Source organism: Diachasma alloeum, unplaced genomic scaffold (assembly GCF_001412515.2).
Source record: "Diachasma alloeum isolate Michigan unplaced genomic scaffold, Dall2.0 Dall_scaffold_00627, whole genome shotgun sequence".
Taxonomy (NCBI): Eukaryota; Metazoa; Arthropoda; class Insecta; order Hymenoptera; family Braconidae; genus Diachasma; species Diachasma alloeum.
In genome coordinates, this window is record NW_021680759.1 from 94,318 (window position 1) to 112,100 (window position 17,783).

The window sequence follows — 17,783 nt, forward strand, 5'->3', positions numbered from 1 at the left end:
TGTTGGAGATGTAAAGTTTTAATGCTGGCTCATTATGGATACAAGTTGGAGTAAATCAACTGTTTAAAGTTTCAGAGGAAATTACTTCTTAAAAAGGAACTTTAGCCCAACAAAGTTTGAGATTTCTTTAACTAGCACTTGATCAAAATGAGATGGATGAAGATTAGTTTTTTCCATCAGTGACATGAATATGATTAATAAAAGAAACCCGAAGAAAGTAGTAAAAAAAAAATCGCTAATATAGAAATAAGATTTCCTTCAATAAATGTCATCTTCCAGTATTTTGAGACTCTTCTATCAGAGGGACAGCATGCTGGAAAGTACTTGATCAAGACGTGAAGGATGAGGAACATTTTCATAGCAGATTGACGTCAATACAATCCATAAGAAAGGACCAAAGAAGCAGGAAAAATCGTCAATACGGCAATGAAAAAGATGCCTTTCATATTTTTTATGCTTCCTTTCCGGCATCTCAGCTGAAAGACCCTGATAGAGTCGCATAATAGAAAGCCCTGTGAAATATATTTTACCTTCATCTCCCGACGTGGAGGAGTCGTCCTGCTCCGAGGACGAGCCCGACGAGTCTCTCTTGTATCTCCTGTAGTCACGGTAATACGGCTCGTAGCGATTTTCACGGTTGGTATAATAGTCCCTTTCAACTGACGCTGATCTGTACTCATCCGACATTGTGTATCGTATTCTACGTCTCTCTGGTGATCTCTTACCGAAGTTCGTGAGCATCGATGTTCTCCTTCTGATATTGGAAATGAATTGAGAATAGTGTTCTCGATTGGAGAATGGGAATCTTCTTGCTTGATAGGTTGACTCGGTTGAAAGGTTCGAGGGGTGTCATTGAAGAAATACCAAAGTACAACATGTTTCAATGATGGGGACAAAACAGATTGTCTCTTTTTCAACAACACCATCAGCAACTTTCAACTTTGTCAGTTCCTCAAACAATACGATTCGTGACAATATTCTTAATCGGGCATTTCCAAAAAGTCGTACTTCCTATCCTCGGTGGTGTTCCAGTTCTTGTGAGTGATTTCCCTCGTGTCCGTATCCGCGGTCGTTGTTCCCTGATCCTGCTGTGACTTTGATGCATTGTGAGTTGTGTCTCCGATTTGGTTATTGGTACGGTTGACATTTGCCAATTCAACGTCGGCAATAATCTTTGCTTCTTTGGCTGGTGAGGGCGGCGGTGATGTTGGTGGTGAGTGGGAGGGACTTCCTGAACGACCAGCACTGTAGCAAACAGCTGCCTTACGGAGAGTCTCCCTGCACAGTTCGGAGAACATTCTGACTCCCCCATGGCCGGTCCTTACGGACCAATACCCTTTGCTCCACTCTTTATAAGTATCTTTGCCCTGCACACCTTATCACTCTGGATTGCTGTCAGCAAGTCAAGTGTAGGTACATGATTTTTTCCACCAGCGTAATTCAATCATGATTTATGGTGAGTGATCTAGGGGAATTCAAAGCCAGTCAATTGTCGGAGAAAGGGAGATTCCAGTGAAGTGCAACGGGATCGAATAACTCGATCGATTGCTTGATGATCGAAAAAGTGTGAAAACCGCGGTTGCGTCCACCGTAATCATCAGACATCCGAGTCTTCCTCGATTGCCAACAGGTGAAAAACCCTCACCTCCTAGACGTTTTACTAACTAATAACTATCCTTCAATTGCACTGATCCATTATTCAACGGAATCCAATCGAATTCACTCAGAAGGATTCACTGAATCTGCTCAAGACACTGAATTAACACAAAACGACGCTTGTGGTTCTGAGAGGTGAAACCAAGGTCATGCAGTATCAGAGAAAAGAATACACAGTATCATTGGCCGAGTTCCAAAGTGTTGAGCGGAAAGAGTGAAGTGAGGATGTGGGAGAAATAGAATCAACTTACGTTGAAAGATTTCCACTATTTGATTTTTTTTTGTATCGGACTATTGCCAATACTCATTGATTTTCAACCGACTAATTCCGAGTGATTTACTCGACGGATGTTAAAGGGGAAGATGAAGAGAGCGCAGAGTTGTGTTAGTTGAGTGGATCGATGAGATGAGTTGGATTCTGTAGCTTCCACGGTATCTATGAGTATCTACGAGTTTATGCATTTTGGAACTAGCTCAAATCCCTGTCCATCAATTACAAATTTTTTTTCTCCTCTCCGATCATTTTTTCACCAAAAATGCGGGATTCCATTGCAGTTGTCGTGCACTTGGCGGACACGCGAATATCCCATTCTCAAAAGTTTGGTGACTGCGGCACGCGATAAACTCGGGATTTGGTTCACGCTTTCATGTAGAATTTGTATTATCGTGGTATATTATTTCGTTAATCAGTAGTCAATGATTTGGAACGGAAGGTAACAACACAGAGTAGACTATTTTAAACAAGGACAATTGACTTTAATTGAGAAAAGAGATGACAAGAGAATGACAAACCCAAAAAATATGAAACTTGCGTTGAATTCGTTCAAGGTCAGATATTAACAAGATATCAAAGTTTACGATGAGAATATAATGAGAAGACGATAGTTGAAGTTGGAACGTTTTAGCTTGGTACACAAGAGACCTGCTGGATGGAATTTTCCCTTGAAATGTCACTTCTCGCTTCTCGCTGTTCATGGTCCCTATTAAGGCTTTCGCATTAGAGGAATTATGAAATTGTTGGCGAATTTTCGAGGAAGACTCGGTGTTTGTGGAGCTTTTTTTCAATCTCTTTGTTCTTTCTCCCACGTGATCTATACAACTTTGCCACCTTTGACCTCTCGGCGAAGCTGTAAAGCCCGGTTTCACGAATTTTTCGCATGAAAGATGAATTCCCGTAGAAGGTCAATAGTGGTCATGTTTACACTACTTTGATGACTCAAATCCCTTATTTTGGGCTGAACATCGGGTGTTAACTTGTCAATTGAATCGATCAATACGGATATCTTTACCCGTCTTCATTTATTCTAGATGATTAACCAGTGAAGAACAGTAAATATAACCCTCGTGGTTACACCCGCCGTTATAAACATGAATGTGGACCAGCTGTCGACGAAGGACGCCGGTCGCACTCCGGGAGAGAACTGAGCGGAAAGACAGCGCAGAGTCACAGCGACGGTTTTACCACCACCGAGAGGGAATTCAGAGGGGGTTGGAAGGACATTCCCTCCTCAGTTACCTCTCTCCCCACCAATTTTGGATCGACGCACGTATCAGGGGTAGTACGTGATTCCCTATTCTCCAGTGGAATTTATACCACTGACTTTCGGTTTTTACTCTTCCGCGCGTGGGAGCGAATGAAGGTAAGGGCCACAGGTGATGGGAAGAATTTCCTTCCGTTGTTTTTTGGATTTATTTTCCTTTTCGACTGAATTGTTGAGGTCCTTTTGTGATGGCAAAATGGTTCTTCACTTGGTCAATCGTCATTTTTAGATTATTCATTATTCTTTTATAGAAACGTTTGGTAATTCTGCCTCCTTATATTTATATTTCTAGGCAGGGAGAATTTAATGCACATGTGTATGATTCAACTCAATATACGCATGAGGGTTAGTACGCTTGGAATCGCCATTTTCCACGTTTCTTCGTTTCTTACCCCTCGCTGGGGAACGCTCCGCGATGGCGCTGTTGCATCGATCAGTTGCGTCGCTACCTCCTAGTCTCTCACTGAGACCAGACACTCTCACTGAGCTTTTCACTCTCACCCAACATTCGCCGAGCGTTTCGCAGGATAGGGGGATTTCCGGAGGATTCTGCGATGATGGGAGCTGGTTTAGAGGGTTTCATGACTCTTGTTCGATGACCAGAATGTTCAAACACGTGGGTATGGACCGAATGGGAGCAGCCATTGCACTGCCATCTCGTGGAGAAAGGGTCCACCTGCTACCATGACCTTGAAACTCACTTTGATATGGATTTTTGCGATTTTAATGAGTCACTGAGGCTAAAATCAATTTAATTATCAGGATTAATCGGATCGGTTAAGGGGGGTGATTGGTTTTTGATGGTCTCGTGGGACTCGCGGGAGGAAATGGAGGTTTTTCTAATTGTTCCACCGGTTTTAATCAATAAAACGGGGCTACACTGTGATGAGGAAAGCGGAAATGAATGCTTGTTTGAAAAATGGGTTGAATTTTTTTTTTTCGTTCAAGTCCTTCCTCTGGGAACCGTCACTGTTTTCGCTTTTTTGTGATGAGGAGGGAGACGTATGAGGGTGTGTCTTTCGAAGCTCTCTCGGGGGAAGAGAGAGAATTTTGCCCCAACAGTTTGACATTTCTGTTCTTGATATGTTTGTACCGTGAGAATAAAGCCGTTTTTTTTTAATTCTGATTTTCGATGACATTTCAATGTCAACAATGATAATCGTGTGTTTCTGAGTTGAGGCAGAAATTTTCTGATTTTTCATTATATTTGATGACATGCTTTGAAGTAGACTTGCAACTGGCCATCGCCAGTGCGAGGGCTTCCATCCAAACAAAATTTTTAATTTAAGAATTTTTTCACCCCATGTTTGCAGTAAATAAGTTTCAAAGGATTTTTGTGGAATACTTTGGCGTTTCCAGGGTTTTAGAATGAGAAAAATGTTGAAGAGTCGAGTGAAAACATTTTTTTCCATTTTCGCTAGTCCGTTTCTCTATTATTCTAGATTTCCTCCGTTCGTTAGGTGGAGCGAGCTAGTAGCCTAGGGTCATTACAGTGACCCTGGGAGAGCTCACGGCAATCATATTCATAAGTCCAGCCTAATTCTCCACGAGAAACCCAATCACTCAGGGATTTTCATTAGAAAAAAATCCGATGAATGGGGGAAAATTTGGAATGAATTTTCGCATGGAGTGACAGCTCTATGGAGACAAATGAGAGGTCCAAATGGGAGACAAATGGAAGCTCCGACCGCCGCTGGCGATTTCTGATAAGTTTTCGATTTTTACTTCAATCGAGGGTGTCCAGTGGTATAAATCACTCAGATTGTGGAATCATCGTAAAGTCATGAGAGTTTGGACTAATTTCGGTTTCTAGTACGACTCGGAAATAAACAAAAGCCCTAGACTGTTGGAAAAAAAGTAAAATTTCATAGATAGTTAACTACTAATTTGCAGGACAGTGACACTGTATGCGATTTCTGGGGAAAAAAATCATGAAATTTCATGTTTCACTTCAAATTCTCTAAAATTCAACAATTTTAAGCAGCATTCAGTGCTAAAATACATAAAATTTTCCGAGAAATCTGAAATTTCATGACTTTTTCCCTCCTAAACCACATTTAGTGTCACTGTCCTGAAAATTCTAGAATACATTTCCCGGAATTTTTTGGTTTTCTATTTATTTTCCGAGAAAAATGGAATGGAAATTGACAGCTCTCTTTGATATTTCCACGAAATTCTGAATTTTCAATGACGAAATTCTTTGAAATTTCAATGATAATTAAATTCGATAAAAATTTCCAAAAAGTGTACCGGAAATTTCAAACTAAAATTTTAAACAGTGCAGGAAAAAGTATTATCAATACACTGAAAAGAATTTTATAAATTTTATAATAGAAATTTTTTAATACACCATTTCTTCGTGTCAAATCCGGGAAAACGTCCTCCATTTGGCAGCAAAATCCCAGCCCCCGCCACCATATTTTCCCGAATTTTGTTCCCGCGATATTGACCAAAAATAATTGAATATTTTTTCCAGACTCGATTGTCCACGCAGAATTAGAAATCTCCAGAACAAGCAAACCCAATATCCGTTCAAATACCAGCACAAGCACTAGTTACCCATTGCTTTCAATATCCGACAGTTTCCATCAATGCCCCCCCCCCCTTACCCCACGAATAGCCATTGCCCGTTATGTGGTAAAAACTCGAAGCGAGACAGAATTAAACGTATCGACCACAGTTCGATGCGTCGGCGTCACACTTCGTCTCAATTCCCCGCTCCATTAATGGAATCCCCCCCCCCCTCATTGAACTTGTACAACTCGTACATTTTTGTATCATTCGCTCAATGTCCAACTCGAGGTGAACCAGGGTAATGAATAAGGAGGTTTCCTTACACGTTTCATCATCAAGGTAAATGTTACATTATGCGTTGAAAATTGGAGTGTGTTTTGGAGTCGATTGACTCTCTGGAATCTCCACTACATTCAGACAAATATTTACTTTTTTGTGCGTGAAACATTCGCAACATTATTCAGGAGTTCAAGAGAAATCATGAATTACAACGCAAATATTTTGAATTTAAGGGGATACTACTATGAGTTTTAAAAGTCGCGGGCTATTGAAATTAGTGCAAAAAAATTCATTGTTTATTGTTTGTTTGCCCTGCAGACGTTTCAAATGTTAAAAATAGTCTAGGGCCTCCAATTGTTGAGCTACAGAGATTTTTTTTTTTAATTTTTGAAAAAAGGGGGCAATAACAATTACGAATTAGTCATTTGAAATTCAACTCCTATACGGAGCACCATTGCCATGGTGGAATTGCACCATTTCCTAGAATGCAACATTTAACTCAATTCAAGAGGGAAAAAGTATGAATTTTCATAGAATAATTGAACTGAAAAATCAAGTATTTTATGGACAATGTTTGGCGATTTCATACTGCCTTTTAATGGATTCGTGTCAAGAAGATACTCCACTTTTCGATTCGACGATCGTTGAACACGATATTGTCGTAAAAATTCCTGCACCCAATTCTCTATCATCTCTAACAATATGGATGAAACAGAAATGACACTGCGAAAATCACCCTATAAAATGGTAGAAAATTGTAAGAACACAAGTTCCCGAGTGGCGTCGGTGAGTTCTGCTGGACGACCGAACACAGTCGTCTCGACGTGTTTTTACATCCTCCTCGGATAGCAACCAATCTCGTATTTTACCTACTTGTAGGTAAGGAAAAAAATGAATGAGAAATATGTGACGATTCATTATAACTGGATGCCAAAAAGTCATCGGTGTTCCTGTGTTGTTCTTCATTGCGACTTTTATCATTCTATTTTTCACAGATGCCACGAAATCTTACGATATAATTGATTCGGTGCCAAAATTTTTTGGATTTTCAGGTAATTAATTGACTGCGGAAACCGATGTTGGGGACTGGATGGGGTCAAATTAATTGATTGTCGTACAATGGATTATATTTTTTCCTGCCAACAGTTAGAATTCTTATTGGGATATTTCTGATGATCACGACAAAAATTGAATTTTTGTCAGAGATATTAAATTTCTTTCAATTAAGTTGATCAATTTGCTATAAGTAAATCTGTTCCGCTCCAGCAAATATTCACATATAGATTTTTTCTCTTGCTGATAGGTTTCTAACAACCAGTGACATGTTCGCGAAAATGAAGAAAAAAAATCTCTGTGATGTTCACTGTTGAGCCAACGATCCAATTTGCCCAAATTTAGGCTCATTTCAATCTCCAAAAAGGACCTTCAAAATAAAAAACAATCTTTTAATTTCCCTCTAGAAATGTCATTCCATCTCCAATCAAAACCATCCATTGGGCCCTCCCGTCTATTCAGAATTGAGGTATCTCGATGAAAAAGTAGCTCCGCCAGCTCCAGACGAACGGTTTTTCACAATTTACCATGATGTTTACGAACTCAATTGGCTGACAATGGGAGCAAAAGGGGGCTAAAAAACATTTAAAGAGAGAGAATTTCATCCGACTGTTGAAAAGACTACGTTGAACTCCTTTCGAGCTCATTCCACTGTAGATAAGAGGGGGGAGAATACGGAAATTACCGTTGAGTAAATCTGACAGCTTTACAAATATGTTTTCTCATCCTTAATTGTTCTCATAATTATATATGAGATAATCTCATAATTTTAGCTATTAAGAAAGTTAAATTATTTTATTTTCCTCGGACCTAAATGCTTTGGACAGAATCATTTATATCACAGAATGCCACAGAATGGTATTCAATTCTCTTTTATTTGTTAAGCGAACTGCATGGAAATTCGATGCAAGATGATTGTACTCATGAAAACCGCCTTACTTTCTCCATTTTCGATTCAAGGTGTTGGCCGTGTTTTTTTTTTCGAAAGGATATTTTTCGATTCATCCCAACAATATTTTCGTTGACAAATAATAAAGTCATATTTATTGCGATAAAAATGTTTGAGTTATATGAAAAAAAAAAATTTTTTATTGGGAGCAAATAAATTCTATTCAGAGCAAATAATCCATTTCTCTGGATACGTTAGTCATTTGAAAAAATTCTCTTCTCGGCGTAAGCTTCCTGTAAATGCAGGAATGCGATTTTCCAAAAATAGCAGACACTCCATCCCCCGTGAGTACAATAGAAAAGGATTAGAACGGGTTATTCTCGTATCCAGGAGGAGCTAGAAATTTATCTCCAGTGGAATTTAACAGGCAAAATCCGGACGTTCTACTATATTCCATCTATTGAACGGTAGCTCCCAGTGTCTCTGGACAGTTGGACTGTCATAGAGTGAGAGCTTTCGCCAAAGTAACTGGATTATCGTGACTCCTTGAATGGAAGGAGGGACTTACTGATAACGAACCTTTACGGGGATATTCATTCTAGTTGAGTTAATTGTTCTATTTGAATGCAGATTTTATCGATGTTTGATTGAAATTTAAATGGAACTACTATCATCAATCTGAATGCCAATTCTTTTTTTCTTTGTGAAATTTCATCATCATAATTCTCTGCAAAATGTAATTTGAAGGACACTGAATATTCATGATTTTTTTCTAATTTTTCTCAGGCAATTTAATTGACAAATTTGATGATTGAAAATGGTTGAATCAATAGTATGGTCTGTACCGAATTGTAAAAGATATCTGAACATTCTTAAACCGTTTCACTGCTTCGCTACTGAGCTATTGGCATGAAAAAATTTCGCTATTCAAAAAATAAAAACCCACATGAAAAATTCACCTATAGCAGTCGAGTGCCCTCCAAAAGTCTACAAAATGCTAAGAGTCCATTGATCAAAACCCTACTCTCAAACGTGTCACGCTGCTACTCCCCCGGTAGCCCAGGTTACCCAACCCGAAGCATTTTTCACTCCGATAACTCTTATTTATGACCCAAAAAATTGGTAATGCAGTGTTACGCGATACAGAGATATGAAGATCTCCAAAGAAAACGAGGTGAACCGAGGGAGAAGGAGAAAAAGGGGCAAAAAGGGAAGTGTCCGGTGGGACTTCTGAATATGGACGAGAAGGCGATCGCTCCTAATATAGTGTCGCGCCGTGTCTTTCTCGGAGTGAAAACCAATCGACATTGACCAACGCCAGTGCCACGATTGCGCGTAACCACTGTGATGGAGCATCTCTGGGTTTTGCCTGGGACGACGAAGAATTTGTAGAAAAAAGAGCGATTTTCCATTTTTGAGGGAAGGGAGGCCCCGCCCAATATATCAGTGGAATCAACTTTTTTACGGAATATTAAAATTCTTAGGATGAAGATTGAATGCCAATTGGATAAATCCTATTCTATACGGAGAAAATTATTTGATGAATTTCAACAAACTACACTAAGAGAAAAATCGATATAATATCACAAAAATTGATTCATTCATTCAATAAAGTATCTATTTCTAGTGCAGGAGGTCGTGCAAGAAAATACGCCTTTTTATTCACCGATTTGTTTTTTTTCCTAGGCGAAAAATAATACACGTAAATGAGCATACGTAGAAGGGTACACCGCAAATAAGTCCAAAGTCTGATGAGTCGCTGATTTCATTATTTCATGCAATTGCAATTCTGAGTGTCCCTCGTTTCTCTCCTATTTCCAATGCCCGTGAGATCATGGAATTATTCGGAACTGATAGTAAGAATGAATGAAATGACTCACATGTGGAATGAATCACTTTCTATATAGAGTGTTTCGTACATACTCATAAATAACACATGATTGGCTTCGTAAATATTCGGTGACTCGTTGAGATACTCACCTGTAACAAGAACAAAAGACAAATATTAGTTGTATGTGAAACGAGGAGTAAATCATACTTAGTTACGGTTAAAACGCTACATTGAAGTGATTCCCATCCAAAATGTCGAAATAAACTCGTAATCAATACTGAAATTTCATTCCGGTGAAGAGGAAAATTTTTCTTTATAATTCTCCGAATGCAACGCCCCATCAGTATTTTATTTACAAAAGCTCAGACATTTTCGTAATATATCTCTTCCAACAGTTCTCAATTTCAAAATAAGGTGATGTACATGAGCCTTATCTAATCATGACTTAATCAGCAATTCGCATACGTAGGAACATTTCATCATGATAAATCTACTAGATTTTTTTACTCAAGTTCCACGGGGGGAATTGAAATTAAAAATTACCCTTAATTTCTGGTAAAAATGGCAATATTTTGGATAAGGACGGAAATGTTTTGATAGAATTTTAACCTCTAATATAGTAATTTCATTATAACTCTGATAAAACTTCTTGAAAGGCCAAAACATCTCTATTTGTAAAATTCACGAGTAATTTCTGATAAAAATTGTTCTTCATGTACATCAACTCTGAATTTTCTACGAAAATGCCGCACAACTAATTAACGTCCACGCGTCAGTCAACAAACCCACGATAAATCAATTAATTTTCAAACGACTATACATGTAACCAGCCCAGCATCACAACAAAGCAATGCGATCAAAATTCAATTGTCTCCTGAAATTTCATTAAAAAGCCTCTCTTCTCCCCAGCTCCATGCCTCTTTAATTCGTCTCCAGAAAATTCAATTTTATCACTTAAAATGTAGTAAATTGTGTTCACTGCCTATCAACATCAGCCGCAAACACAACTTTTGATGCTCTGAGTGATCAAATTAAAGTTGTTGAACAACTCAATTAGAATTATTTCTGTTTTTAATGAACGGACCTTCGCGAAAGTGAACTTTCCGAGTCCTCAGTTTTCCTCCTCCCTCGATCATCCCCAGATCATGAGGCCCAAGGTTCTCCCTGGATAGCGAGCTCACCAGGATACCTCTCAAGGTCGCGAGGGTGCTGCTCGGAATACCTCGATCCATCTCACCGATTCCCATATTCACTCTCCAGCACTAGCCCCATCAACGTCACTTTCCCCCACATCACCCAGCCACACATTACCACACCGATAACTCCACATAAATCAAGCACTCAGGTCTCATCGTCCAACGTGTCACTCCGAAACGTCTTCAAATAAACAACGGTGCACTCTCTCTCTCTCTCTATCCCGGTACACCTTGTCACGTGGCAGGCGTTTCACTCGGTTTATTGCCAATTATTTAGCATTTCAATTTCTCCATTCAATTGAGATAGCAATGGGGAAAGTGTCGGAACCAGGATGAACTAAAATATTGTCGAGGTTGTGAAGTGAACGACGGGAAAAGGCTAACCACAGACGGGCTCTTTGCTTTGATAGGGGCTTTGTCAACTTCTGACAGATATCTTTTTCAGAAGGTGGATAATGAGGAGAGAGAATGAGGAAAAAGAAATTTCTTCAAATACTGCTACAAATTCGAAATTTCATGAAATAAACTGTAAAGTTCACTGAAATTTTAGTGGAACTTGAACACGATAAAAATTTCAGGGTGTCACGAGAATAATTCTTTAATGGAATGAAAAATTGATATTTTATTAATTAGAAGTGAAGTTATTGTATGGACGGCGAAGCAAACGAATTCATTAATATGTAATAATTCTTCATTTGAATCAAACAAATCGTTAATGAAAAATGATAATCAAATCAAAGACCAATAAATCAATTCCAAACCGATGAATTTCCCGTTCTCCAAAAGATTGACATTATCCAAACAATCACGTTTAATAGGTGATCGAGACAATCACGCAACGACTGCATGATGAAACTGCCTCGAGATCCTCCGAGTCATTGATTATTCAGCATAACGCAAGAATGTTAAATATCAAATGACAAGGAATAGAAAACTGAAAAATAACAAAACAAACTACACATCACGACCGAGTCGGAGTATCAATTTGATCTATCATGCGAGCTTTTAATCGCTATTGTTGTGACACTAGTCAGTATCAAAATACGAGAGGAAAAAAAACGAAAGAATGCTGATAACTAATTCTGCAACACGTTTAGAATAAATTAATTATTTATTCCACATAATGAAGACATTTAAATTGAAGCATTCTATCCATCTGAACAAATGACTTGAAAAGTGTGAAATAAAAAGCCTTTCTCTGGGGGGTATAATGACATATTAAGAACATAATTCTGATAGAATTCGTCAATGTCATCCACCATGCGAAATTTTAATCACCGGCGAAATACAAGAGGAAAAAAAAAGAAGTGATAATAACTGATATACGAGCAGAACAGGGAAATGCTTTCACGGGTATAATAATCACTCCTCCGACCCAATTAGCAATCCCCTGCGACAACCTCCTCGAAAATAGCGCCGGTACACACCCCAATCAGATAACTCCGCACCCAATTAATTCAAAAATCATCACTAATTCACTGATAACAGCTGAATGAATCCAATTCAATTCCCTTAATCGTGTGAACACGTTTAGCACTGAGTGCACCATTCCTCGGTAAATAATTTCCACAAATAAACAAGAATCACTTAATCCAATGGTGAGGCGCCTGGCGAAGAGAACGTACTAACAAGCGTCAGACAAAAACGAGTGGAAGGTTGAAAAAACAACACACACACACACACACACGTGAACTCGCGTATTTCAAGGTGGGATAATAGCGCGAAGACCGACGGTAAGTGGCCCAAGTATGTGTCTTGCTGGTTGAGAACAAACTGGTGCGGGCACTCGACGATGTCCGAGAGTCTGACTGCACCTTCAAGCCAACGTGCTTTCGCACTCCCGTTTGTCGCTCATCGGCTCCTCTGGAGAGGTGTACTTGGACGATGGTGGGGAACTGAACGACTGAGTGATTTTGCTTTTTTTTTCGAGATTGGACGGAGAATGTTGGAGTGAGTGTCAATTGGAACGACAAGTCTTTCGGATTTGATTCAGTTGGTTGGGGATCTTCGCGGGTTATCGGGGACACGTCGACGCGTCATGCAGCGGTTCTGTCAGCTGATAATCATCCAGAGATTTCACAGCAAAAACCAATGTCAGAATTGCACAACCCTTTGGTAGATATTTTTCAGATACTAAAAAACACTTGTATAAAATTAAAATTTGGCTGAATTTCAAACGAGCAGGTGCCTAAACATCTTAATGCAGGTTTAACAGTCAGACGAATTTTCATTTTATTCACAAGTTTTTTAGTATCATTTTGCTCAACAATACTTTAAATTTGAATAAAAATATCGTCGTTTATCCTGCAAGAACACCAAATACTGCATTCCTATTGATTGGCAATTCAGGTGGGGGAGTAATCCAGCCGAATGCTCCTTGTGCTTCAGCATTGTCCAAAATTTTCTGCAAGTTTTTCTGCATATCAACGAGTGGGCCAAATTTGGCATTAAAGTTTTGATAAGTTTAACTGTTCGAAATACATGAAACATTTTGAAATGAGTTGAACAAGTCAATTAATAAGTATTGATTTTGATGAATATGATAAAAGTTTGACGCAACTCCATAGATGATGCGTGAGATTACGTCAGACAGCAAAAGGTGAAGTGACACTTTTATATTTCATATTCTACGGTCTTACAGTCACCTTGTCTGGACGACCTTGTAATTCCGCGATTCTATGAGAGTGAGAGTGGCTATCACACTAATCGGTAAAGAAGTAATCTCTCTCAAAGAAAAAAAAAATTTTTGATTGTCAGGAAGTCACGCATTTTTCATTCTACAAATCTATAGGCAAATATCAGTGACACACTGTTAAAAAATTTTGATTGAAATTTCCGAATTTCATGGAAAATCACTGAGAACTGGAAATTTCAATTCAACTATTTACTAGAAACTAATATATAAAATAAAATCTATTTGTAAATTTACAATTTAACGAAACACTGAATTTCCATGTTTTCATGGGAAATTAATGCTGCTCAAAAATTTGAAATTTCTTTGCAGTTCCAGGGAAATCTAAAATTTCATGATTTTTGCTTGCCGAGGGGAAGTTTTGTAATCGTCGATTTTGAATGAAATTTCAATTTTTCCCAGTGTTCAGTATCACCAGTAATTGGTGAAATGTTCCTGGAAACCAGTGACATATTCCGCAAAATAAACAAATAGAATTTCTCTTCGTCGTTTTTTTTTTCATTGCATGAAGATTGAATCAACGATTAATCATAGGGGATGACAGTAAAAGTATGCCCAGATCTAGTGCCGTTATTCCTCAGAAAATTCGGGTACTCTAGTTCAATGCATTCTCACCAGAAAAGTCCCATTAAGAGGAACTTTTACACGAACCCAGCCAACTTTCCAAACATTGAATTATCGTCTACCGGAAAATTCCTCGGTTCTTTCACCAGTGGCTTTTGTGTAGACGGTGCGGTGAGCAGTGTAGAGATCGTCGGTACGATAGTCGGTTTTGAATTTAAAATAACTGGTGACTTTCATGTGACGGAAGATCCTGGAATTAGGAGCATTTTGCCGGTTATCGATGGCCGATTGAGAATCATCGACATTAAGATGACAAATTGCACATAGGGAAGAAAAGTTTCTAGTTTTTAGGATGAAGTTATTAGTTTTCAGGAAACTCTTGCACGGATTATAATATGCATTGTCCTTTTGTTGTAACTGTTCATGTTATCTCAGAAAGAAAATCTCTAGAATTGAGCACTAAAATCTTTTTATTTTAAGTAAGCTAGGGTTTAAAAATAAGAACAAGTAGGCGAGTTCCCGGTTTAAAAATGTTGGATGAAATCTCAGATACACTTTTTGAATTACTTATCATGTTATGGATCTACTGAAATTTTAAGGAATTTCGACAATGACAATGAACAATTTTGTAAAATAATCAATGAAAGCTGTCAATTTCAGTTCAAATATCTCATAAAATAGTTTTACTCCATTGAATTTTCCGTGAAAATACCTAAATGTGGCTAATTCAATTTCAGAATACGAAAAATTATCACAATTGAAGAACGAGAATGTTCTTAACTCAAAATCCTAGCTGTTATGAAATAAAGAACTAAGATGCCCAGTGATAAAACAACAAGATTTAAAAAGTTTAAGCAAAGTCGATCGATAATTAAAAATTTATTCCGCCTAATTATTCAGAGAAAATTGCGAATAAGTGAAAATTTTACAGATTTCAGAAGAAAATGCGCATGCAGAATGTGAAGGGATATCTGTGATTATGGGATGCTGGAGTCTGGATACTTGTACGCAGACATTCCGCATGGTGAAAGTCTTACGTCAGGGCAACCTGCCCATATGTAGGGTTTGATTCGACAGCTGTCGATAGTTACGTCCAGGTAATTGATGGGGGTGAAGTAACTCGGGAGAATTTCTCCCGATTTGTTAAATGTTTAACGACTTTATAATAATTTACTTCGGGAGTCAAGGAACGGAATAAAATGATTGCACAATTATGTGAAGGAGATAGTCACATATTTGGGCAGACATTTCTTTATATTCAAGCGCACACTGTTGAAAATTTTTGTTTGAATTTTTCGTTACACTTTTTTGAAATTTTTATCGAATTTAATTACCACTTAAAATTCAAAAATCAAAGAGAACTCTAAATTTCAGTTCCATTTTTCGCTGAAAAGGAATAGAAAATCCGAAAATTCTCGTCAACATATTCTTCAATTTTCAGGACAGTGACACTGAATGCCATTTAGGGAGAAAAAATAATGAAACTTAAAATTTCATTGAAAATTCAATGTAATTTGATACTTGATATTTATATTAGATTGGAAATTCAAATAAATAAAGGAATTTTCCTCTTTATGCTGCTTAAAATTCTGGAATTTTACTGAGTTTTCAGTGAAACCTGAAGTTTTATGATTTTTTTCCCCTAAATCATATTCAGTGTCACTGTCCTGAAAATTATAAGTCAACTGTCCATGTAATTTTATTTTTTTCTAACACTGTGAGGAAAAGTTTTCCAGAAAATCACGGCGAATTTTTATGTTGGAAACATGAACGTAGAGATTTTATCTTTCGTCAGGTAAAAAATTCTAGAGTAAAAAAGACGTGCAACGGAATTTCGCTCCTCGATTACTAGAGTTTTTCAGCCATTTTTCTTCATCTTTCCTCCCCGTATTCTTCATCACTCCACTACTGCATTTATCATCTGTGACATATCTCTGTCATCAAACTCCCAATGTGAAGAACATTTTTACAGCACAAAAGTGAAATAGTCCCTTTAACTTCATAAACCCTAAGAGCTCGAAATTGAAACTATTTCTCCTCACATTTCAATTTCGTCAAATTTCATATCCTCATATGAATACGAAATCCTCTCAGGAGGAGGTAAATCCGCCGGAGAATTACCTCAGTGCTCATGTCAGGAGGCACCCCAGTGCACATATTTAATTGAAGAGTTGCCCTCCGGAAGTAGGAGTGCGCACAGTCCTTTACATCGCGTCAGGAAGACAGCAATAATTATGCGTGAGACAGTCCTCCGGCGAGTTTCCGTCAAAAAAGATGGCGGTTGTATTAGAAAAACTCACGGTTAAAAAATCCTCAAATCGGGTATATAATATTCCGGAATCAAGAATATCTGTAAGGAAGCTAGTGCATGTACTGTCCACCTACAAGGAGTCATAAACAGTTAGAATGAGTTCCTCCCTTCGAGGTGTTTACTCGAAAATGTGAAGAGGATAGATTTTTTTATCAACATTAAATATATTTAATTATGCAATTCAATTGCCATCGCCGCTGCAGAGTCTAGCAGCCCTATAGAAACCCTGGGAGGCATTATCGACAAACGCGGCGGAGGCTGATATAATAGCCAATTATTACTTATAAAAAAGGCTCGTAATGTTTAAAAATTGCAATTTTTCAATTATTTCATAAACCTTCCTCTAAATCTCAATCGGCACATTTTAATTAATGCAATCATTCTAAAATGTCCGGAAACCTATGGTCAAATGGGGCTCAAATGACAGCTCTGATGTTTGACTACAAAAGTAGAAAAACATTTCACTGGAGAAAAAATAGTCAAACTGAGACAGAAAGAACGTCTTAAATTTGGGGACTTGTATTTCAAAACATGGAAAATCTCTTGTCTATCAAACGTCTTGTTTTTAGATGAAAAAACTGTCTTATGAGCCAATTTTTTATGTCTAATGAATAGACTAGTATCAACAGTGTGTTGTATAGAAATTTGAAGAATGACCGTCCACATCAGTTGTCTGCCACGAGATCAATGAGCATGAAGGCCATCAGATTCATTTACATCATTTTTTTGTTTTAATTCTTTGGTGAAAAGATCCGGAGGATCGATTCTCACACGGCCGTGCCAATCGGTGCGTGTCCCCCCGTTGTCTTGGGGATTATTTACGATCGGCGGTCAGAGTATCGAGAGGAAACGATCCACAGAGACGAGAATGGAGGATTACGTAAAGCGATAAATATTGCAGTCTAAGCGATCTGCGACGTCAAAGGTTGAGACATTCGTCATAACAACATTCTTCTTCGAGAATTGGAATTACGTTTTTAATGATAATTGTCGCTCTCACAATCGAGAGTGCAAGCTATAAATATTTTATGTGCATTCGATTCATTTTATGATATTGTTATTGCTTTTATGGAACTATTATTTTTTTGTTCGAAAACATTTTACGTTGGTAAATTGGTAATTTTGTTATTAAGATACTTCCTCAAGCAGTTATAGTATAGGAACAGTCGACAATGCAGCGAAAATTCTTGAAATAGTCAGAAATATGTCGCCAAAAATGAGATGGAAATATCTTTTTTTTTTTTTTTTTTTTTTTTT

The 17,783-nt window shown here is 37.9% G+C and overlaps 1 protein-coding gene across 18 annotated transcripts in view; it reads right to left on the reverse strand.

The window, feature by feature from the left end:
• LOC107043769 (ensconsin) overlaps positions 1 to 17,783 on the reverse strand; it is a 77,861-nt gene that overhangs the window by 33,517 nt on the left and 26,561 nt on the right. For 8 of the 18 annotated variants that reach the window (XM_015265391.1, XM_015265389.1, XM_015265390.1 and 5 more), the window contains exons 1-3: positions 2,946 to 3,059; positions 1,009 to 1,465; positions 531 to 754 (exon numbers count right to left, since the gene is read on the reverse strand). The exons of 4 other annotated variants lie outside the window; for them this stretch is intronic. In XM_015265391.1, coding sequence (XP_015120877.1) covers positions 531 to 754; positions 1,009 to 1,298 — 514 coding nt within the window. In that variant the 5' untranslated portion in view covers positions 1,299 to 1,465; positions 2,946 to 3,059. Of the gene's footprint in view, positions 1 to 530; positions 755 to 1,008; positions 1,466 to 2,945; positions 3,060 to 9,855; positions 9,886 to 10,847; positions 12,783 to 17,783 lie in introns of those variants that run through there. 6 more of the 18 variants (XM_015265386.1, XM_015265397.2, XM_015265396.2 and 3 more) reach the window with 6 other exon arrangements.